The 23499-nt window shown below is 35.4% G+C and overlaps 3 protein-coding genes across 4 annotated transcripts; 1 reads left to right on the forward strand and 2 right to left on the reverse strand.

Moving 5' to 3' along the window:
* Positions 1–3825: 3825 nt before the first annotated feature.
* LOC133881486 (uncharacterized) lies at positions 3826–7513 on the reverse strand. Its single transcript, XM_062320427.1, has 2 exons — positions 7400–7513; positions 3826–4250 (listed from the first exon to the last, which is right to left on the reverse strand). Exon 2 carries the CDS (start codon positions 4246–4248, stop codon positions 4072–4074), a length of 177 nt encoding a protein of 58 aa, XP_062176411.1. The 5' UTR covers positions 4249–4250; positions 7400–7513; the 3' UTR covers positions 3826–4071.
* A 48-nt stretch (positions 7514–7561) lies between these two features.
* On the forward strand, positions 7562–14067 carry LOC133881476 (NADH dehydrogenase [ubiquinone] 1 alpha subcomplex subunit 8-B). The gene is made up of 3 exons (XM_062320420.1): positions 7562–7702; positions 7852–8058; positions 13835–14067. The coding sequence occupies exons 2-3, from the start codon at positions 7871–7873 to the stop codon at positions 13965–13967; spliced, it is 321 nt and encodes a 106-aa protein (XP_062176404.1). The 5' UTR covers positions 7562–7702; positions 7852–7870; the 3' UTR covers positions 13968–14067.
* Positions 14068–14969: 902 nt separating this feature from the next.
* LOC133881497 (serine/arginine-rich SC35-like splicing factor SCL28) lies at positions 14970–20469 on the reverse strand. 2 transcript variants are annotated; one of them, XM_062320443.1, is made up of 7 exons: positions 20151–20469; positions 19838–19915; positions 18459–18623; positions 18262–18323; positions 18071–18110; positions 15814–16041; positions 14970–15380 (listed from the first exon to the last, which is right to left on the reverse strand). In XM_062320443.1, exons 1-7 carry the CDS (start codon positions 20333–20335, stop codon positions 15371–15373), a joined length of 768 nt encoding a protein of 255 aa, XP_062176427.1. In that variant the 5' UTR covers positions 20336–20469; the 3' UTR covers positions 14970–15370. The 2 variants fall into 2 exon arrangements, with proteins under 2 accessions (XP_062176427.1, XP_062176422.1); XM_062320438.1 differs by having other exon boundaries at positions 18262–18326; positions 20151–20467.
* Positions 20470–23499: the final 3030 nt, after the last annotated feature.

Genomic DNA, 23499 nt, shown 5'->3' on the forward strand with positions numbered 1-23499 from the left:
GTTAGAATAAGTGATCAAATTTGAATTCAAATCTTAATTGATTTTAGATTTAGGATCCAGCTTCCATGCGGTATACCGCATGGGTGCTTTTTTCACAAAACAGTACTATTTTCTACTTAAAAAATTTTGCAAAACTTAAACTTAATAATAAAAAATTTATTAAAACTTAAAATTTATAAAAATAATAATAATTAAAAACTAAAAATATAAAAACCTAAAAAAAAAAAAAAAAAAAAAAAAAAAAAAAAAAGGTGGCCGGCCACCTCATTTTTGGCCAAGGGGGTGGTGGAGCCATCCCCAAAAGGCCAAAAAAAAAAAAACAAAAAACAAAAAAATTAGGGGTTTGGGGGGTGGCCTAAAAGCCCAAAAAACCAACAAAAAAATAATAAAAAAAGAGGTTTGGGTTTTGGGGGTGGCCGGACCACCCCTAAAGCCTTGGGGGTGGTTTCGACCACCCCATACGGCCAATCTGGGGGTGGCCTTTGGGGGTGGTCCGGCCACCCCCCAAACCCCTAACTTTTTCTTTTCTTTTCTTTTTTGGCCTTTTGGGGGTGGCTGGACCACCCTCAAAGCCGACTGAGGTGATTCATCCACCCCAAATCGACCAAGGAAGCTACCCCCTTGGCCCAAAAAAGGGGTGGCCGGCCACCCCCTTGGGCAATGCCGGCCACCCTTTTTATTTTATTTTAGGCTTTTATATTTTTTTTTAATTATTATTATTTTTATAATTTTTAAGTTTTGATAAATTTTTTATTATTAAATTTAAGTTTTGCAAATTTTTTTAAGTGGAAAACAGTACCGTTTTCCACTACAGCACTTAAACTACCGCAATGAAACCAGATCCTTAGATTTAACAATAAGTTTTTTACCGTAAACAAATTTGATTGTATTCAAATCTTATTTGATATAATCTACATATACCATAATTTGTATTATACTCACCTATCACAATTTTGTATAAATAAGAGCCTTTTTTTTATTGTAAATTTCATTAAGAAATAAAGGGCACAATATAATCTTAGAGCTTTAACGGTTTAATCTATGAATGTAAGTTATAGAATGAACCAAGTAATTTTTTGTATTTATTTCTTTTTCTTTCTTTTTTTCCCTCTTTCATCTTTTGTAATTTTTTTTTCATTTATTCTTCTTTTTTTCCCCCTTTCATCTTTTGTAATTTTTTTTTCATTTATTCTATTATAAGAAATGTTTTCTTATATTCTTTCATCATTCTCCCATTTTAAAAATCAATTATTAAATCTATAGGATTTACACGTGGGTCTTATGTAGGTCTTACAGATTCAATAATTAATTTTCAAAAAGAAATAAAGGGAGAAGACCAAAATATACTAAATAGCAAGCCTTGTTATGCTATTCAATTTTATTTTCGGCCGATTATGTTTTTCTTAAAAATTAAAAACTCCATAAAAATTACAATTTTTTAGTTAATGACAAAAACAACATTAATTACTTCATAAAGTCAGACTTTAATATACGTCTTTTGTAATATTATGCAAATAAAGAAAGATGAACAACAATTTATAGTGCAATTTAAATTTTTATATATATAATTTAATTAATATAAAAAAATTAAAAAAATTAAAAAAATTAAAAAAAAAAAAAAAAAAAAAAAAACCTCATTTATTTTTAATTGAACATGGAAAATAGTTATAGGGGAGAATCCTTCATACTCTTGATCTAAAAAGAAGAAGAAGTAAGCAATACTGTAAACGAAAAATGGGTGAGCTCCTCAACAATAGACACAAAACAAACTATAATAATGCTGAAATAATTATAAATGGTAGGAAACTAGTCAACAAGTGATCGGATCCTCTCAAGAGACCGCACAAGGCGGTTAATAAGAGGACATAAATGAGAGAGAGTGAGGAGATGAGGCCCTTCCCTCCTCCTTGAGTCGGCTGAAAAATGAAGAAAAAAGTAGGTCTCAAAATAAAAAGGGAGAGAGAACATAGCGTTTGTATTCCGAAAACCCCTCACTTAAATTTGAAGTAAACCTACCATTGAATCAATCAATAGAAGTAATTTACTCTCCAAAGCCTTGCGTTGTATTGGATGAGTTCTTAAAATTGATCAATTTTTTTTTTAAGGAAAATGGTTTCTCTGCCAGGACATTTCAAGTCATGCAGAATTTTTTAACCTAACCTCAATTTGAACCCAATACCAAGGTCGGCTTCAAAATTTAAGGCTTTAATATGTGAATCTAGATTATAGACTAAACCACGTAATTCTTTATATTTCTCTTCCTTTTTTTTCCCTCTTTCATCTTTTGTATTTTTTTATTTTTTTTATTATGTTATAAGAAATAATTTATTATATTATCTCACATATGAATTCTACAGATTCAATGATTAATTTTCAAAATGAAATGATGGAAGAATGACCAAAGTATACTAAATAGCATGTATTTTCTGCTATTCAATTTTATTTTCAGCTCGATTATGTTTTTCTTGAAAAATAGACTCCCTAAAAATAACATTTTTTTTGGAAAAATTACAATTTAGCCCCCCAAACTGCCAGCCGTTTCGCAAGTAGCTTCACAAACTACCAACGCTTGGATTCTAGCCTCCCAAACTACCAAAAAGTTTTCAAAAGGCCCATTTTTGTCGAAATATGCATATAATACATCTGGCACGTGTCATTTTTTAATTAAAAAAAAAAAAAAAAAAACTAATTTTTTTCTTTTATTTTTTTAAATTAAAAAATTAAAAAATTAATAAAAAATTGATGTTTGGAGGGTAGCAGCCAGTGGCCGTGAGCCAAACCAGAGGTGGCGCAAGCCACCCCAAAGGTGGCATGTGGCCCCAAACACCTATTTTCATTTTTTTTTTTTGAAAAAAAAATTATTATTTCTTAATTTTTAATTTTTTAATTGAAAAATGACAGGTGGCATGGGTATTATAGGCATATTTCGATAAAATTGGTCTTTTTAAAACTTTTTGGGAGGCCAGAGTTCAAGCGTTACCAGTTTGTAAGACTACTTGTAAAATAATTGATAGTTTAGAAGGTTAAATTATAATTTTCTCTTTTTTTATTAATGATAAAAACAACATTAATTACCTCGTAAAGTGAAACTTTAATATATGTCTTTTGGTAATGTTATGCAAATAAAGAAAGATGAACAATAATTTATAGTGCAATTTAAATTATATATATATATATTAATTAGTTAATATGAAAAAAGAAAAACCCCTCACTTAAATTTATAGTCGGAGGCTTCAAAATTTATGAAGACAACCTTGATACTGGGTTCAAATTGAAGTTAAACTTGCACTTCAAAATTATGAAAATAAAATAATATTTTAATAGATAATACTATTTACAGAGTAATGATACATATTACCCTTGTGTCCACCTTTTGTCCTCTTAAAATTGACGTGACTCTTAAAATCACCATTGAATTTATGGTAGATCATTATTGACAAAAAGGGAGACATAAGGGTGATATGTAACATTACTCTATTTTAGTTATTTACAATAATGTACCCAAAGAAAAATATCATATACAATGTGAGAGATAGTCCATTAAGTAAAAATTATGAGAAATGCTTAACATCCCAACATTTTTTTTTTGAATTTAATTCCAACATGATATGTCACAATCCTATGAGATTGTGGCATATTTTTCAAAATGATAGATCTCATAAGATTGTAACACATTAAGTTGGAATCAAATTTCTAAAAAACAATAAATAAATAAATAATAAAAAAAAAGTGTCTAGCATTCCTTAAAAATTATTAGTCGGAGCATACTTTTCCCCTTAGTTTTTACATAAATTTTAGGAACAGTAAAGCCTACTGAGAAAAAAATAACCTTGCAACAGCCTATTAATTCAATTCATGCCTGGACTTTGTGATGCCAGTTAGATCTCTCTCACTTCATGTCATCAAAAGATTAAAATTAATGACATTGAGAGAGAGAAAGGGAAGGAGGGAACATTTACTGCAGTAAAAGCATAATCAATCAACAATAATTATACTGATTCAGGCATTCAGCACAAGTTATGACGAGAGCAGATGAGAAAACATAGATTTATGATATGGGGGGGCCTATGATCACTTCATTTTGGCTTCCTTAAACAGAACATGACGATTCACCCGAGGGTCGTATTTGCGAAACTCCAGCTTCTCAGTTATCTTGGTAGGTTTCCTCTTGACGTAGAAGAACCCAGTCCCAGCAGTCGAGACAAGTCGGATGAAAATAGCAGCAGCCTTCTTCTTCTTGTCACCCATTCCTTACCATCCACAAAAAAAAGGAAAGCCAATGAATTTGAGTACCAGAGAAGACATGTTCCAGGATGATGTAAAGAGGATTCAGAAATATGTAATTGAGAAATGTTGGTTTTCATCTTTTGATCATCCAAGAGATGGGCAAATCTACATTGAATCCACAGATTCAATGGTGAATTTGCAAAATAGATGGACAAGAGATAAGCAAAAGATTGATGTGTAACAGCTCTCTATGTAATTATTAGATGCACATTACTGTTTCACCATACATGGTTTGAAGTGCAAGCGTTTCAGATGTTACTTCTGTGTCTTCTGATTGGACTACAGTACAGATGACTTCCCACTAAACTTAATGGAAGCAATTACATTCAATGGGCTGATCATTTGAGGTTTTTCTAAAATGAACATATATATTCTCCAACTTTTTTTTTTTTGATGAATAATAATAAGTTATTAAAGAAAATGAAATTTCCCGTACACGAAGAGTATACAAAAAAACAAGAGTACCAAAAAACTAGCTACTATACAAGAGAAACAAGAGCACCAAGAACTAGCTGCTGTAACAATCTATAAAACAAATTAGATCTACCAAATTCCCTGAAGAGAAGTTAGGAATATGAGCGAGGGCCCAATCCAGAAGAGATCTCAGGAATGAGGATTCAAAAAGTAGCACATTGGACTCGCTATCCTCAAAGAGCCGACAATTCCTTTCTCTCCAAATGTTCCACATTAAGAAAGCGAGAATAACTTTTCAGATAGCTTCTAAGGTGTCAATGCCCAAGAAATTTCTAATAATGGATAAGTTGAGGCACGTTACGAAGTATGACCCAAGAGACCACAAAACAATTAAGCACTAAGTGCCAGATATTCACAAAAAACTCACAATGGAAGAGAAGATAATTAATAGTTTCCTCATCCTTCTTACAAAGGCAACATCGATTAATCAGCTGAAATCCCGCCTTCTAAGATTGTCCACCGTGAGGATACTACCCAAAGCTGTGGCCCATAAGAAGAAAGCAATGCGCGGAGGGGCCTTCACTTTCCAAATGCTTTTCCAGGAGAATGAACTAGGCTCTTCACTGCTAGGAGAAGTTAACATTGTATAGTAGTTTTTTACTACAAAACCATGCCGGCTCGAAGAAGTTCACACTATGCTATCCATAGCTTCCGGAAGACGGTTCAAAGAGTATAAAAGAGTGAGAAAAGTAGGGGTGGGCAAATTATCCGACTACCGCCTACCGACCGCTTATCGAACCGCAACCGAACCGACATCAATCGCCTACTGACAAAATTCGGTTCGGTAGTCGGTAGAAAAAAAAATTTAACCGAAAGCTGGTCGGTTAACCGACTTAACCAAACCGCCCATTAACCGACCGTTTAATCAAACTGCCGAAATCCGAAAACGACATTGTTTGAGTAAGACTTTAACCGACCGATTAACCGAACCGACATAAAAAAACTCAAAACGACATCGTTTCATTACAATTGAATAATCGAATTAACCGACTTAACAGAAATTTTCGAAAATATAGTTTGTCGGAATGAAGTCGGTAAATTAACCGACTTAACCGCCTGCCGAACCGACGCCCACCCGAAGAGAAAAGAATCCAACGATTCAATTTCCCAAAAGTTTGATAAAATAGTTTGATCTTATCTAACCGTTTAGTAGTCTATCTTGTTGATAGACATTGTGTTAATCTTGAATTGTGATCTCCTCTATAAATAATAAATGAAAGTATCGGTATCTACATAAGAAATTAGCCCACCACTTATTTTCTTGAAAATAGAAATTCCTCCTCCACAAGAAAAGGAAGAGAGGGGAGGGAATTAAGATCCTCTAGAGTTTCTAGGTAACTCTAAAGTTCTTAAAATTCAAATCATTATTTTTAATAAACTGTTCAAATTTTACCATCTCAACTCTTACCACCTCTAACAGAATCCTTAATTTTTCTTTAATTCATTGTTCTTTTGAATTAACCTAAAAAATCTAGAGGATGCTAATATGAGAGAGGTTATCGAAAAACGCAAACATAAACAACCATCCGGGGAACAAATCCGTTATCAGACACTATACAGTAACCCAACACAAAATTTTGTCCACTCTTACAAAAACCTCAATGGAACACATTTTGCACACACAAACATTTGAAACTTCACAAAGCCAACACGCGTAGATCGATGAATAACAAGCAAAAACTCTAAAACATAAGTTTAACTGAGGAGGAAAGAGAAAATAAACAAGAAACAAAGACATGCCCTGAAAGCTAGAGATCCTAGAGGACACCAAAGATGTATGCATAAAAAAACCTGGGTAAGTCACACATATAGGCACATATCCAAACAAAGCTCTTTGGACCTACAAGATTCAGCCGATGATCATAGTGACCCAAGAACCAAGAAGAGCGGTTTGCTCCAACGGCCTCAAACCCATTCCACCATAATCTACAGTCACTTAAGGATACATGGCTCCTCGAAAGGCTTCGCAACACAAACGTAGAAAGCAAGCTCTTCCATGCGCACATGAACCCGTGAATCAAAATGGATTGGGTCGCAATAAGAACGCCATTTGAGGCGAAACTTTCAATAGGCATTTCCTACTGTGAAGAGCCCATACCCTGCACACGACATGGGGCACAGCTAAACTGGGGATTCACCGATCCTAATTAGGCCTTTGCTCCCCATGTGACGACGACGACGACAACATCTCAAGATTTGGGACGAGAGACCGTGGGGGCTTCCACCTGTTCGACAAAATGCCCGAACTAACTAATCCTATATAACCATGCAATCACTTCCGCACGCCCAAACGCCCTAGGGATTAACCACTAGAATAGAAGCAGCATTCCCTTGAAGTTGCTTGTGAATTGAATATTAATTAAATGAATACGGTGAATATTGAATGAATAAAGAGATTAAATCAAGGGAAAAAAAGGAAAAAAAAAAAAAAAAATCAAAGAGAATGCTTTGTCAAAAAGAAAGAAATGGAAGAACAAAAACACTTTCAAATCCTAGATAAAAGGTTTTCTTCAATAAAAAATTTTCAACTACCAAGTAGCTTCTTCATTTCATCCAAAGAACATGACAAAAACGAAAACAAAAACATAGAAGAAAAAAAAAAAAAAAAAAAGAAATTGGCAAAATCTGAAGGACATACCGTTTAAATCTTTGCAAAAACCTCGCTTTTCGAAGGAAATCCCACCTAAAACCCTAGCTAAACAACGAGGGCTTTTGTAGACTTAATACTCCCACCCCCAAAAAAAAATTAAAATTTAAAAAAATACAGAAAGACAAAAATAACCTCAAAGTTTACATTTAATTACCAGCAGCTCAACTTATCTCCCGGGCGCACGTTAGCACAGTCTACCCTCTCTCACACAAGACAGACAGAGTTCTCTGATTCCAGAGCTCATATTTGCTTCCTCAGCTGAGAAAAAAATCTTTCAGGTCAGAGTAAAAGGTAATAATAAAAAATTATTTTCTTTTCATTTTCCTATGGGATTTTCTCTTCTTTTCTTTTTTCTCGGGAACCAAACAGAATGCGAGTGGTTTTTTTTTTTTTTTCTCAAGAATTTACGCCTCTTTTTTTTTTTTGGGTGGCGTACGTAGAGATTGATCGGAAGAGGATATGGCGAGCGCAGTGGATGCGGCGGGAGATCCGATCCCTACGTCGGCAGTGCTGACTGCGTCGTCGAAGCACATAGGGCTGAGGTGCCAAGCGGAGAACGTGGAGTTCCTCAAGTGCAAGAAGAAGGACCCTAACCCCGAGAAGTGCCTCGACAAAGGCCAGCAAGTCACTCGCTGCGTCCTTGGCCTGTAAAATCAATCTCTCTATCTTTTCTTCTTTTTATTATTTGATTTGATTTGGTTCCCTGATTTGTCGTACTCTGTGCTTGGTTTGGATGCTGAGAAAATGTTGAAGAAGATAGGAAATTTGAGTATTGAGTGTTGGATTTTTCCTGATTCGAGACTCAGATTACAGCAGAAAACAAATTTTTTTTAAAAAAAAATTGAACATAAAAGATCAGATATTTGTGATAATTTGTTTTATTTTCTTCGTAATGCTTGGCAATTAAGTGAGATAGGGTTTTTGGTATCGAAATTACATTCTTATTTGAAAATTGAAGTTGAAAGTTTTGTTGTAATTGCTTTCTTCCTTTCGAATAGAGGTTCTTTGGTCTATATAATACGGCTACATTTCAATGCAAGGCCATGTAGTTATGTTGGCTAAGACATTCATTGTTCTTCTGTTTATTGCATTTTGACTTTTCAGTTTATAGTGTCATAGTTGACTCTTAAATATTTATCAAATTGTTTTAACTAAGTTTTCAATTAATGCAGCTTCGATTTTGAGCTAAATAAATATAAATCCACGCTATATTGGTTGAGGCAATGCCCTAAGCTCATCCCCATATGTCTTCTTATTAGTTCGGGTTGCTTCTCCTTCTTACTTAACTGTCGTCACAGTTTATTCAAATTCTCAAAGTATGAACAAGATTGGATGATTTTTTAAAAGCTACATTGGACTTTGTTTCTTTCTATGTTTCACTTTGGTATCAGCATTTCTTGGTGAAATAAACAGTTAGATAACTCTTGCCAAAATTTCAAACTATTCTATTCTGCATTTGGTAGAGTTTCGTTCATGGCAAACAAACCTTGAACCAAGTCATGGGAATACTCTTTTTGAAAAAAAAGAGATTTTTCTTTTCTTCATCAGAAATGTTTTCGACTTCTCTCAATGTTGTTGAAAGTACGAATTCATTTTTTAACAGCTTCACCCATTCTTGGGTTGTTTTCCTTAATACATTTTGTCTTTGCTCCTTTTATATTTAATGAAACTATGCTCAATTTCCAAAAATATTTTTACTACAAGATGCATTTCCTCAATTTTTTATGTGTTCTCTTAACTTCTTTTTCTCATATTTTTCAGTTTTTTAAAAATAAAAGGTATGTTTTTTCAACTTTCTGATTCAAACTTTCATTTGAATCTTCTAATTTGATCTTGAAAATGTTCATTATATACTACACTTCTATTGACTAGTTCATATAAGGACACTACATGTAGGACAGGGGGCATGGTGGTTCAATCATCGAGATAAATAACACTTCTATTTGAATGTATACATTCTAACTAGAAAAGGTGATGGGAGATACGATTATGCAATTGGTTTAAGTCCTACTATGATTCTTTGGCATTTGTTGCGTGCAGCCCTTGTTGGGAGAAGTTTTGTGGGCTTTGTGAAACAATGGTGGGATTCTTACCATTTCCAGGGTACACCAAGTTATGTCTTAGCTCGTAAGCTCAAGGCTTTGAAAATTGATTTGAAGAAATGGAATGAGGAGGTGTTTGGCAATGTTGAAAGGAAAAAAAAGAGGAATCTTCTAGAAGAATTACGGGTTTTTGATGTCATTGAAGAAGGAAGAAGTTGTCAGTGAGTTAGTAAGCCCTTCTCACATCGAGGAGGTGAGTTGAAAACAGAAATCTAGGGTATTGTGGTTGAAGGAGGGGGATAAGTGCACTAAATTTTTTCACTCCATTGCAAACTCAAATAGAAGGAATAACTCTATAGACTCCTTAATGATTGGCGGTAGACTCTCTACCAATCAGGCAGAGTTCAACGAGCACATTGGCCAGTTCTATCAAATGTTATTTACCGAGCAATGTAGTTGGAGGTCGTTGGTGGATGGTCTTTCCTTTTGACTCCAATCTAGAATCTGAGGCTTGTTGGTTGGAGAGAGATTTTGGAGAGGCGGAGGTGAGGAAGGTTGTGACAGCAATGGTTGGTGACAAGGTGCTGAGCCCAGACAGTTTTTCTATGGCGTTCTTCCAAGCTTGTTGGGATGTGCTGAGAGGGTATATTATGAAGGTTTAGTGATTTCGACGCTAGAGGTAAGTTTGAGAAGAGCCTCAATGCTTCGTTTATTTCGCTGGTTCCTAAGATTCCAAGTGCTATCAAACTCAAGGACTTTCGTCCGATTAGTTTTATTGGGGGGGTATCTACAAAATTATTGCTAAGATCTTAGCTAACAGGCTTAGGATGGTAATGGAGAAGATCATCTACAAGTCTCAAAGTGCCTTCATTGGAGGCAAGCACATTCTTGATCCGAATCTTGTTGCCGCTGAATGTCTTGATAGTAGACTCAAATCTGGTGAGCCATGTGTCATTTGTAAAATGGATTTGGAGAAAGCGTATGATCATGTAAATTGGAATTTTCTGTTATATATGTTGAGGCGGTGTGGCTTTCAAGAAAAATGGTGCTCATGGACAGCCCATTGTGTTTCCTCAATGTGCTTCTCGGTCTTGGTAAATGGCACTCCTACGGGCTTCTTTAGTAGATCTCGTGGGTTGAGACAAGGGAATCCCATATCACTCCTACGGTTTCTTTTTGTGATGAAGGCTCTTGGTAGAATGATATTTGCTATGGTTAGTGGGGGGTTGTTGGATGGTTTCTCAGTGGGCAATATTGCCTTCTCTCATCTTTTGTTTGCATATGATACTCTGATCTTTTGTTATGCTCTTCCTACTCATTTGCGGAGCTTATTCCTTTGCTTTGAAGCTGCGTTGGGCTTAAAGGTGAATTTGGCCAAGACATAATTGGTTCCTGTGGGGAATGTTACTCAGGTGGGAAGGTTGGCCCAAATTCTAGTGTGTGGGGTTTCCACTCTACTAATCAAGTATCTTGGTTTACTATTGGGGGCCTAAGGCTAAGCATTTATGGGACGGCGTTATTAAGAAGCTGGAATATCGATTGGCCAGTTGAAAAATGATGTATTTGTCCGAGGGTGGCAGGGTTACCCTCATCAAGAGTACCCTCGCAAATATACCTACGTATTACATGTCTCTCTTCCCTCTTTCGACGAGTGTTGCTAATCGCATTGAGAAGATCCAACGTGATTTCTTGTAGGGTGGGTAGATGAAGAGTTCAAATACCACCTAGTGAGTTGGTTCAAAGTTTGTTCACCAATCTCTAATGGAGGGTTGGGTATTAGGAATTTGATGGTGTTTAATCGCGCTTTCTTAGATAAATGGTTCTGGCGCTATGGGCTTAAAAGAGAGGCTTGGTGGAGAGTAGCGCTGGACTCTAAAAATAGCAGTTTATAGGGAGGGTGGTGCTCTCTTGAGCTTGCATGAGCCTTTAGGATGGGGTTGTGGAAGAATTTCAGGAAATGGTGGGAAAAACTTTCTAGCTTTACCAGATTTGAAATGAGGGATGGTTTCAAGATCAACTTTTGGCATGACCTATGGTGTGGGGAAGCAGCCCTAAAAGTAGCTTTCCCAGTTTTATATGGTCTCGCTAGTGCGAAGGAGCCTCTATTGCGGCGAATTTGGAGTTTTTGGCGGCTCCAACCACTAGAACGTAAGCTTTTCTAGAGCGGTGCATGATTGGGAGGTAGATGTCTTTGTCTCTTTTCTCCTAGTGTTACATTCAGTTAGAGTGAGAAGAAGACGTGTAGATCAGTTGTGGTGGACTCCTCCCAAAAAGAGGATTGTTCAAGGTCAAATCCTTTTATTGCTCTCTACTTCTTCTGAAGGTAGCTGCTTCCGCTAGAAGAATGTATGGCAGACTCAAGCTGCTTCAAGGGCGGCCCTTTTTGCGTGGTTGACAACTCTAAGCAAGATCTTCACCTTAGATAATCTTAGGAGGTGGCACGTCATCGTGATGGACAGATATTGCATGTGCAAGAGGAATGTGGAGTCTATGGACCACCTATTCTTCATTGTGATGCGGCATCCGCTATTTGGAGTGTTTTTTTCAATTGTTTTTTGATGTTCTGGGTTATGCCTAGACACATTATTGATCTGTATGACTATTGGTGGTCCCTCGAGCAGGCCAAGGAATACTATAGTGTGGAACCGACTTTTTAGGACAGGGAAAGGACACTTGGGGAAATTATATCTTTTTTTTTCGAAACATTGTATATATGGACAACGGCGTATATGTCTTCTTTGATGATGAGTTATAGTGACTTCCTTGTTCGTTGTGCTCTTTCTAGTTAGGTGGATACTTTTATATATTTCTTGTGTACTTAGGGGCGCCTTACACTTAATGAGATTCATTTATTATTTATCAAAAAAAAAAAGTCAATTGTATTGTCCTTCTAACTACATCTCGGAATAAGAAATATTGAGTTGGTAGACAGATTCTATCATGGCTGTAAGTCAAAAATAACAAGTTTTCTTCTTAAACAATATGATTCAAATTATTTGTCTATCTCTAGCCCAATTTGATTGGATTTAAGGCTTAGTTGATTAAATTGACCTTAAATATCATCAGGAATTGCAAAAATATCTGGCATGTAGTTTCCTGCTGCGAAATTTGATTGCAGATGAGCCTGTATAGACTCTTCACAAGATGAATTTTCAACCAGAGTTGATCTTCAAATCTTATTGTTTAACCTTTTACCTTTTACTTTTATTTGTCTATAATTTTTTCTACTCAACATTTAATCTTTCATCTTCAACCTTTTTCCTTTTACTACCAAGGCATATAAAGCATAACACTGAAGACAGCTTTTTTTAATTAGAACTCCAGATAACATGTTTGCAATAGCTGTGATGTGTAACATGAACTAAGGTGTGCAGTGTTATTAATAATATATGAGAAATGCTAGGTTTCCCAAATAGGAAAAAATTTGGGTCTCAAATGATGTGTCACCAATCACCATCCTGCCTCTATTTACTAAAACAATAAATCACATGGGATTGACACATCATTTGAAAACCAAAAAATTTGGAAAACCTAGCATTTCTCAGAATATATATCCAGTAGAACTTTATCATGATGACGTGACTTGATTATGCAGACGCCCTGCTTTTTCTATTTGAACATTCACTTTGCTCATCTGCTTAATTTATTCATTCTAGGCATCTGAATTCTTCATTCTTAAGTTGTAGCTATGACTACCACTTTACGACCAGGTGCTCATGCCTTTTATTCAGCTAATGCCAGTGCTTGTTGCAGCTCGTTGGAAATCCTTGTAGCTTGAAATGAAATTATCCAATTGTCAGTAGTTATTGTGGAGCTCTCTCTGTTAACCTTTTCTTTTCAAATAATTGAACTTTTTTAAATTACTGAGCTGCAGGGTTCTGAATCTCATGTAGTGGAACTTACAGTTGAGCATTATATCTTCCACAAATCATGTTTTAGTTTCTTTTGTATGCTGGACTAGTACTTCCAATTTTCTCCCATTTTGTTTCTCATCCGTGTTCATTAGAAGTTAGAACATGATATTGGAACTCAACCTTTCCACTAAGCCTTCTACGAGATAGTAGATATTCTTTTAGGTTATAATTTTATTGCCATGTAACTACTTGTTTGTATTTAGACATTCATTTTATTTACTCTATAATTCACAGGCAAAAAATTACATAATTCACAGTTCCGGTTGCATGATTTTTTTTTAATAAAAAAAATGACGTATTTATGGCTCTGTTACAATTTTATGGAACATCTCCATGTAGAGTTCCATCAAAACATTTGCATGGAACTTTGTTAGACCTTTTGCTGCTTCGCTCATGCACGTGCACAAATTCGTGCACAGCGGTATGCTTATCTGCATTGCTAATGTTGGGAACCTTTGGCCCTGCAGGCTGAAAGATCTTCACCAGAGGTGCACAAAAGAGATGGATGCATATGTTGGATGCATGTATTACCACACAAATGAGTTTGATTTATGTCGCAAAGAGCAGCAAGCATTTGAGAAAGCCTGCCCTTTGGAATGAGACAAATAAGCCTAATCTCGAGGTCACAATAATAGACAGTTTGCATTGAGCAAGTAACTGTTGTTGCATACAGTTTTAATGGAATTTATTTGTTTGTCAACCATTTTGCATCCAACTGTTCAGATTTTCCAAGCACCCTCTTTTCAAGCATAATTTATTGATGATTCAAAATTGTTCTTTTCCTGTATCCGGCGGGGAAGCATATTTTATAAGTACTCTGCTTGTTGAGAATGGCTTACAATAACTGAATGCCCTACTGTAGACTTCTGGTGCCAATCAACAAAAGCACAAACCAGGAAGTGACCTAAGCTAATGCACATTTACAATATTAAGATTTGGGAAAAATGTAAAATAAGATATTTACAATTAGCTTTACGTGGTATCAAAATGAACTCAAATGTCCTTATTTTACTGTTTCGCATCAACTAACTATAATAAAATGATGAGAATTGCATCTCTTGCTTGCCATAAAAGCGAAAACTTCATATTTTTTTTTCTGTCTTTGTCTCTAATGGAAGCTACAATCAACCAACATTTTGTTCTATCTCATTAGGCTGGTTTTCATAAATGCACCGTCCCCCTCCAGGTAAGATAGATTGCTCTCATTCGTTGGGCTTGCAGAGACGGTGCAGCATAGGAGTATATAACGGAAAGCAATTTTTGTATTCAAAAGATAACGCTACCATTGGTCATTCGGTCAATGGTCCTCAGAAAATATAGTGATTCAAAATTGAAGGACGGGCAATATTGGCACCAATGACAAATAAACATTGAGGTCAACAAAATATATACATGCAAATGGGCACCAACATCATAATATATTAGAGGTATACAAGTAAAGAATCCATAAAAACATCCTTTGACCTAAAATCACAAGGGTCCGTGGTAGAGATCTCGGGATGAAGGTACCACCTTGTATGCATCAACTAACAACCTGGAACCTAGTTATTTCAACGAGCATTTCCATGTAACTAGAAGGCATAACATCACAACCCAATCAAATAATCATAAGGATGGTTTTGTGGCAGCACCAATCACCACTCCACTTATATAGGGGATAAATTGTATATAGTTTACAAACATATTAACTAAAAATAAAAACTACAGTTTGCAATTTGTACAACAATTGGTCTATTCCCCTAAAGCTGCTAACGGTGGCTTGGTCAAACAGGAAATGATTTTCAAGAACCAAACCAACCATATAAACGTTTTGATGCTCCTCCAAAAGTCAAAAGCAGTCATTTAATTAACAAACTAAAGGACTAAATCCGACAAAACACAACCATATAGTAACATAAGTCACACTGTTCATGCCCTTCCAAAATACAAAAACACATTTTCATCCTGCCAAATTAATGCTCAAAGTAAGCTCTGAACCAGCGAAGAGCAACATAGGACAACCATCAGCGAGAACTGCACAGAAAAAATCAAAAGAAACAGTCACCTTTCTTCAATTAACCAATGCAAAATAGATATAGAAAAGTTCTCTCCAAAGCATTGATATTCAATTATATCATTCATGCTGATAGGACTTCAAAAGATCAGTAGGTCGAATCATGTTTTTAAATCAAAAGTATTTAGACACTCAGGAATATGCAAAACTTTATGGCCCTCAATCGCCAGCATAAGCCCATGTTTAGTATAATAAATTATTGAATTTATTCGTAGATTAAATTACACAAATATAAGTTACTGAATCAAACCGATAAAAGACCAGAGATGATGATGATGAGCGTAAAACAAAAACAAAAAAAAAAAAAGATGTTTATTAGATGGCATTAACATGTATTTCAATGCCATCTCATTGAGAAATCAATCACGAATACAAACTGAAAAATGCTTCTACCTGTAGGATCGTGACCGAGATCTTGAAGGACTGCGATCATTACCCCTTGGACTCAGTGACCTATTTGGTGCATATTTCCTCTCATCATGGGGACTCCGACCGTTTTCCCTTGGACTCAAGGACCTTCTGTAGTCCCTTCTGTAGTCCCTTTCATCACGTGGAGAAGGAGATCGTGAAATTGACCTAGATCGCACTGGAGAAAGATAATCATCCCTAGCCCCATGGTCCCTGTCTCAATGGCAAAGACATTATTTTAAAAATAAAAAATAGAAGCTGATAAATCAGCACATGGAACAATAATAGATAATAGATATATTAATACTAAATAAATCACAACAACTAGAAGCAACTCTATATTCCACAACCAGAAACCAGTCTATATCATATATCCATAAAGCTTTCAGCACAGTCATTGAAATTAAAATTAGAACATTTGGTTTTTTTTTATTGATAAGTATTAAAACATTTGGTTTTAGATAGAAGAATTCACTTACATCCTCTTCAAAATCTAATTGATCAAAATATGACCTTTACCTGCACCTTTCCAAGGGTTTCTGCACAAAAATATGAAACTTGGATCCAAACAGTGTGAGTTAAGCTCTATAATGATGTACTGGATGATCAGCATCTGATAACTTCATAGCTCTCTTGGCCCCAACTTTCTAAAACCTCACACTATCTTTTTCTTGGACAATGTCATCATATCTCTACCAGTAAAAACTTTGAATTGCTTCCCTTCTTTGAAGATGATTTCTTTCTTTGGCCAAATATATGCTCTATATTTCTTTATTAACTGGATGGTATATGCAAAACAAGATATCAAACTTAACAAATTTCTTACGAAAAAATTACTTGAACAGTTTAAAAAAAGGAAAATATAAAGTACTCTAATGATTCAAATCATCTCTTGTACCAACTTTAGCTAGTCAAGCAAGCCTCACAAACCAAAAGTCGGAGGAAAGGAAAGCACATGCAAGTTGTAGGAAATAGCTTGAGAAGGTGAGGTTATAGATAAACTTATGGAGAGACTTTGATAGAAATGTAAGCAAGTTGTCCATCACTTTATGCTCTCTTTTCTTGTTAATCTTTTTTAATCCAGAAGTCCTTAAAAGTCTCCCTTTTCACTTTAATATCTGCATAAACAAGGCCACCTGCAGACATTATTCATTGGAACACATGCTACATTGCGTCTAAGAGATAACAACCACCTCTTTACATCAAAAAGTCACAACAAAGGAGGTCATCAAGGTTAAAGGACTGGATATTACTTTTAACTTTTCCAAGGTTTTTTTTTCTAAGTAAAAAAAAAAATCCAAGATACCAAGCAGTAAACCTACAAGATTTTCTCGACCTCAAAACAAAAGGGAAAAATAAAATAATTGCAATTCTCAGTCAATAAAAGTTCTTATATAAACCCTTCTACAACTTCAATAGATAAGCTCTCGCTGTTGTGAAGATATCGCCAAGATACAAGAGCAAATTTATCGTAATATACTACTGTCCAACTACAAACAAAAAAATGAATATGTCAGAAATTCTTTATACAAAATGTATATTTCTCTTTCTGAAGTATAACCAACCTTACAATTTCTCCAAGAAACATAACAAAAGAAAACAAAGAGACAAGCATAATAGGTAACAATTTGCTAGAATTCAAGTAAATGCGTCAGAATGCCAAATATGAAATAAAATTAGTTGTCTCATTACTGCTAACAATGATTAAACTCAAGTACACTGGTTCTCCCCAGCAATTTTGTGCAATACGCAGCCAATACAAAGCATAAGGAAAGGAAAAGAGTTGCGCCAAATAGACAACCAAAACAACACCATTGGTCAAATGTATGGCTTTGTTACGTTGAGATTATTATCACATTGGCAATAATAAAACCAAATTAGTGAAATGCCATCACTCTCAATGTTCTGAACTTCTTGTTAAATTTTTATAGGTGTCACACAATTTCTTGTCATTTAGCAGAACAAAGGCATTGCTCCTTGAATCTATACTCCCATTTAAAAGAGTTAAAAGACTCCAAACATTTTTTCTAAACCCAAAAACAAATGAAATAAAACAATACAAGATTTGCAGACACATAAACATATAAGATGTTGTGCATAGTTCATGGAACATAAACAATACGAAAGAACTATAACTGTACTCGAATCATACAGCATTGAAGTATCAAGAGAGGTAATGACAACAACAAAAACAAAAATCCCTAATTATTAGTGAAGCTCTTCTAAAAGTTAATATCCAAACCTTGAGTCACGCCTAGCTGGTGAAGGTGACCTTGAGAAAGCTGTGAGGGAAAAAATAAATAAATAAATTAGGATAATTTAACAGAAAATTTAGAGGAGAAAACATGGTTTCATTACACCAAGAAAAATACAAATCTACTTTTAGGCATTTGTACAAATAAATTAAAAACACAAGAGAAGGTTCAAACTGACAGTGGTTTCGGCGTCTAGGAGACCTTGGTGGAGTTCTCCTTCTATGGCTTCCTCCATGTCGACTACTTTTTTATTTTCAGGGGTGAAGAGAGAAGAAAAGAAAAACAGAATCAAGAACTGATTGATCAAGTAAATAGTTAATTCCAATTAAGGGAAGATTCCAAGAAAGAAAAGGTGTTGCTCAAATGCTGTTATACCTTCCGCGGGAAGTCGTACGCATTTCTTGAGGCGTTTTTCTGTTCTCCTCAGCAAACACAATTCTAATCTCGCGTCCACCAATAATTGTATGGTTCAGTTGTTGTTTTGCTTCAGCAGCATCTTCACCATAACGGTACTTGACAAATCCAAAGCCTCGTGGCTCCCTATATATATACAAAAAGAACACAATTTAACATCATGAGATTTAACGCTCTCATAGTAATGGAAATAGTAATGGAACCATAATATCAACAAATTTACAAAGTGAATGAATCTCCATTTTCACAGAAGTATTTACTTAATGAATTCTACTGTTTTTAGCACCAAAACACACAGTAATCCGTATCATTACCGTAACCCATTCCTGAAGAAAACATGACTTCCACTGTATTTTATTTAGGGCTGGTAACCAATACCTTTTTTTTATAAGTAATGTCATTTCATTAATAAAGCGCAGAGGGAGGCAACCCTAGTACACAGAGAGTATACAAGAGAACCCCTAATAGGTGGGAACAGAAAATAAATAAATTTGAATAAGTAAAAATACTCAAGCTATGATGTGCCGCTATCCATATATATAACGTGTTAAGCAAAAGCTTTAGTAGCTCCAACATCTTCAAAGTGCCAAGCATTCTTCTCACGCCAAAGACACCACCTTAAACACAACGGAACTAACCTCCAAACTTCCTTCACTAGACCACACCCAAGCGGATGGTAACCAATATCACCATCCATTTCTGAAGAAAACTTGACTTCCCCTGTGTTTTATTCAGGGCTTGTAACCAATATCTAAATATTAGACATGCTTTTTATTCTGGGCAATTAGTGTTAGTGTTACATAAAGATACATAGATACAATGTGTGTACAAATAGAAACAACCCAGAGCTTAAGGCATAGTCTCAATTAATGCAAATCATAAAATCTACAAGAACAATACGAATAAAGAGATCTGTAAATGCTAAAGTGTACTGCTTGCACCATAAATGCCACCGTTATCCAAAGTCTCCACCGCAAGGCATTACTGCTGAGGGTTGCTCCGGAAATTGAAGGCTGAGCTGAAGAATTGGAAAGTATTTGCCTTGAGTAGCTTTATTACCATCCAAAACATATGGACAGCATCAGATACATTTCTAGCCTCATGAACTTACTCATTACAAGTAACTCAATAGCTCCTATTAAGTTAGAATAAGAACACGCAGGCATAATCAACCTCCACCAATCAAATTTCAACAAGATTTCCATAACACAGCTAAGTACTCAAATTATCATGATCTAATGGAGAAAAAATCACCAAGCAACTAGTCTAGCCATGCGATGCACACACAAAAATTCGAAACCAACCGTGTGGACATGTATATTACAGATGGCAAAACATACCCAGTATAGTAGTTCTTCGGTAGATAAACATCCTTCACCGGGCCAAACCGCTCGAATGGGATCCTTAGATCTTCGGGCCTGCGCACCATAGTTTAAAACCCAAAATATTCCAATTTTTTTAATAATTGAGAAAAATTTTATTATATTAAGGTTTTAAACACAAAATAGGCTCAGCATAATTAGAGTAAACATTCGAAGAGAAATACATCTATAACATTCAAAATTCAGTCCAATTAACACAATAAAAATAATAATACAAAATTTTCTCAGAAAAAAAAAAAAAAAAAACGCTTGGAGAAGAAGGAGAAGAGACCGAGCGTTAAGAGGGAGATTGCGAACGAGCAAGCCAGAAGGAGCAGGGGAGCGACGGTCTTTATACGACCTGCCTTCGCGGTATCGATCGCGAGGTTCGTCGTCGTACCGCTTGCGGCCGCGCGGAGGGGTTCTGCTCCGCCGGCGAGGGCTGCGGCTTCTGCTCCGGCTTCTGTACCTCGCCATTGCTGCAGAATCTATCGCTTTTTCTCTCGATTTTGAACGTTTTTGGAAACCCTAGGCCTGGAGCAGAGAGAACAAGCAAAACCCTAACTCTCTATGCGTGTTTGTGCGTTACCAAAGTTTTGGAGGGAGAGGGATAAGGAAGTCAGAAACTAGAGAAGGTAATGTACATACTGGGGGCCTGTAAACAGTAAACCCATGGGCTTTGATTGGCCCACTTTTTTCTTTTTTCTTTTTTAATTTTTTTTTGAACAAATAGCATGTACTATCATTGATTCTGAACAACCCGAAAGCATACAAGTTGAGAAATGAGAGACAGACCCCCCTCACACTCTAAGCCAAAAGAAATTAAAGAATCTGACTTAAAAAACAACTGTCTAGGCAGAATTATAAATCTCACTAGAATTACATTTAAACCCCTTTACAATAAAAAATTCTAATAAATTTTGAGTCATACATAGGCAGACTATACATAGTAACAAATGAATACACAAACGCATCTAACAGAAAAATCAACCCAAATCGGCAGTAGGGGCACTGTCATTGCCAGAGGCCCGCTTTTTTCGTTTTAGCACTTGCTTAGTCATATTAACATTTCTATACTTTCTGGGGGAAAAAGAAAAAACATTTTTATACTTCCTAAGCATTTTATTTCCTTATAAACTCAGTATATTTAATGATATTTCAAAAGCAATAAATATTAATGTAGCAAAATATTAACTAATTTAAAACATAGTTAAATTTTGATAAAAGTTACGTAATAAAATACCTTAAAATTTTCAAAATGATTTTGATCCGTAAATGGTCACTATATTTGGTATGTTTGTTAATTGAGTAATTCTACTCTTCATCTTCGCATTGAATGACGTGGTCACTAATTTACAACTCCAATTGCCTGGTTGTGCTTATCTAAGAGTGTATCACAATCTTGTTGAAGCGCACTACAAAATAAGTGGCGCTTCTTGACGTTTTTAACCTGACATTTATAAAAACGCTGGGTTAATTTTTTGTTCTATGGCTTATCTTTGTAAAATGCCAGTTAACAAACTAAACATTTCTGGCATTTATATATGTGCCAAGAATGTTACAATTCCTTGTCATATAATTTTTTAGAAATGCTAGAACTTCTTTTAGCGTCTTTCTGATGTCCTTCTGGATGGCGTAAATTTAATTTTTTTGCTTAAAAAATTGCATTTCCTATGTCACTTTTGAGATAATTTTTTTTTTATTAAGTTTATGCCATCCAGAAGGATACCAAAAGGACGGTAGAAGGAGTTATAGCATTTCTCATAATTTTTTGTGTCACGAAAAATGTGAAAGCATTTTATGACATTTATAAATGTGCCAATAATGTACAATTTCTTTGCATATAAGTTGATGTGCAAGTAAAAAAGTGTAAAATAAATTCAATTTTTTTTTAACTATGCCCACGTCATCCATCTAACAAGTCTTTAAATTTTCATCCGAGACACTAAAAACAAACATGCAGAGTATTGACTTAAGCTCATACCCCACAAACAATATGTCAATGTATTTCATGATTTTTCAAATTTCTACATGTGAAATTCATATCCAAAAGTAATTAAGCATATTTAAACTCTCTAATTATGTGATCATGTGTTCAAAATTTCAAAATTGTCGATGAAAAGCAAATCACAGTTATAAACCAACTAATTTCTACAAAACAACAAAGATATTCACAAAGAAATTTTAAAAAATTTTGTACAAAATTCGGACTAAGTGTACTTCTATACCCCCAAACTTAAAATAATACATTGTCCCCAATGTGTACAAAACGAGAGCATGGTTAAGGGATAAGGAAAACCTGAATGGAAAGGTATGGCTCATAGCATACCCCCAAACTTAGATGTAAAAACACTTAACCTGAAAAACAAAACTAAAAAGAAAGTGAAAGATAACAAATATTAACAAGCATGAAATATAAACAATGAAACAAAATGAATGGGGTGCCTCCCAGGAGCGCTAAGTTTAACGTCTTCAGCCAGACCCATCAAAACTCACTGCTAATGAATGGATTTGTGTCTAGTAGTGGTTGGGCAAAATTTATCGTTTCGTGCCCATTCGGATACTTGAGACATAGTGGATAAGGCTCTTCAGTTTTATAGTGGGTATCAAGGAAGGGAGTGTTTGAATGTGGTGCATCAATTTGCACTCCCTTGCCCTTGGCAAGTTTTTCCTTTTCTAATTGCCCTACTGATTTGGTCATCATCTATCCCACTTGTGGTTTAATGACTATCCCCCCACTCATAGGATTAGTAACAGGCTGACTATAGCACTTTTCTGGCTCTCTCTCATTAAATGACTTAGCTATTTGTCCAAGTTGGATTTCTAGCTTTGCTATAAACTGAGAGTGGCAATTTAGAATATGAGTTTAAGACTCGAATTTACTGAGACTGATCAACACCTTTTCCTCAAACGTAGAATTTCTAGGAGGTGGAAAGGCTAATTGCTATTGTGGGTTGGGAGGACGACTATTAGGTGGCAGCTGATAAAATTGATGGTTGGACTGCTGATAAGCTTGGTTTTGCAGTTCATTGAATTGTGGAACATTAGGCCGCCACACACTAGTATTGTTTCTCAAACCTGGGTTATAAGAATTATTAAAATGATCACCACCCGGTCTAGAGAAAGCTACGTTCATTTGCTCAGCTAGAAGCTTAGAAAACTGTCCAACAATAGGACAATTTTCGGCTTGATGAGATGGGTCGGAGCAAAATGAGCATGCATTATGTGGTGTGTGTGTGTGTATATGAGATGCGGTTGCAGGAACAAAACCAAATGCAAGTAATTGATCTAACTTTCTAGATAAAGCATCAATTTTGGCATTTAAGTCCAAAGGTTGGGATACCTTATAGAGAGTTTGGCTCTTAGCGTTTGTCCTACAACCAAATGATGAATGGTGTAAAGAGTTTTCTGACAAATTTTAAAAAAGTATCAATGCATCATCCTCACTCTTTAACATAAACGTAACCCCACATGAGGCATCTACCATCTGTTTACGATGCTCAGTCAAGCCATCGTAGAAAACACTGTACTAATTACCACTTGGGAACAGCATGATGTAGACACTTTCGTAAAAGGTCATTCATCCTCTCCCAAGTTTCATGAAATGGTTCTCCCTCTATTTGCGAAAAGCCAGTTATGGC

This window comes from Alnus glutinosa, chromosome 1 (genome assembly GCF_958979055.1).
Source record: "Alnus glutinosa chromosome 1, dhAlnGlut1.1, whole genome shotgun sequence".
NCBI lineage: Eukaryota > Viridiplantae > Streptophyta > Magnoliopsida > Fagales > Betulaceae > Alnus > Alnus glutinosa.

Excerpts from the sequence above, each read along its gene's own strand:
- LOC133881486 (XM_062320427.1), bottom strand. The coding sequence starts at position 4,248 with ATGGGTGACAAGAAGAAGAAGGCTGCTGCTATTTTCATCCGACTTGTC.
- LOC133881476 (XM_062320420.1), top strand. The coding sequence starts at position 7,871 with ATGGCGAGCGCAGTGGATGCGGCGGGAGATCCGATCCCTACGTCGGCA. Across the intron at positions 8,059-13,834 it reads ACTCGCTGCGTCCTTGGCCT|GCTGAAAGATCTTCACCAGA; the intron begins GTAAAATCAATC and ends TTGGCCCTGCAG.
- LOC133881497 (XM_062320438.1), bottom strand. The coding sequence starts at position 20,335 with ATGGCGAGGTACAGAAGCCGGAGCAGAAGCCGCAGCCCTCGCCGGCGG. Across the intron at positions 18,624-19,837 it reads CCGAAGAACTACTATACTGG|GGAGCCACGAGGCTTTGGAT; the intron begins GTATGTTTTGCC and ends GTATATATATAG. Across the intron at positions 16,042-18,070 it reads CCAGCTAGGCGTGACTCAAG|GGACCATGGGGCTAGGGATG; the intron begins GTTTGGATATTA and ends CCATTGAGACAG.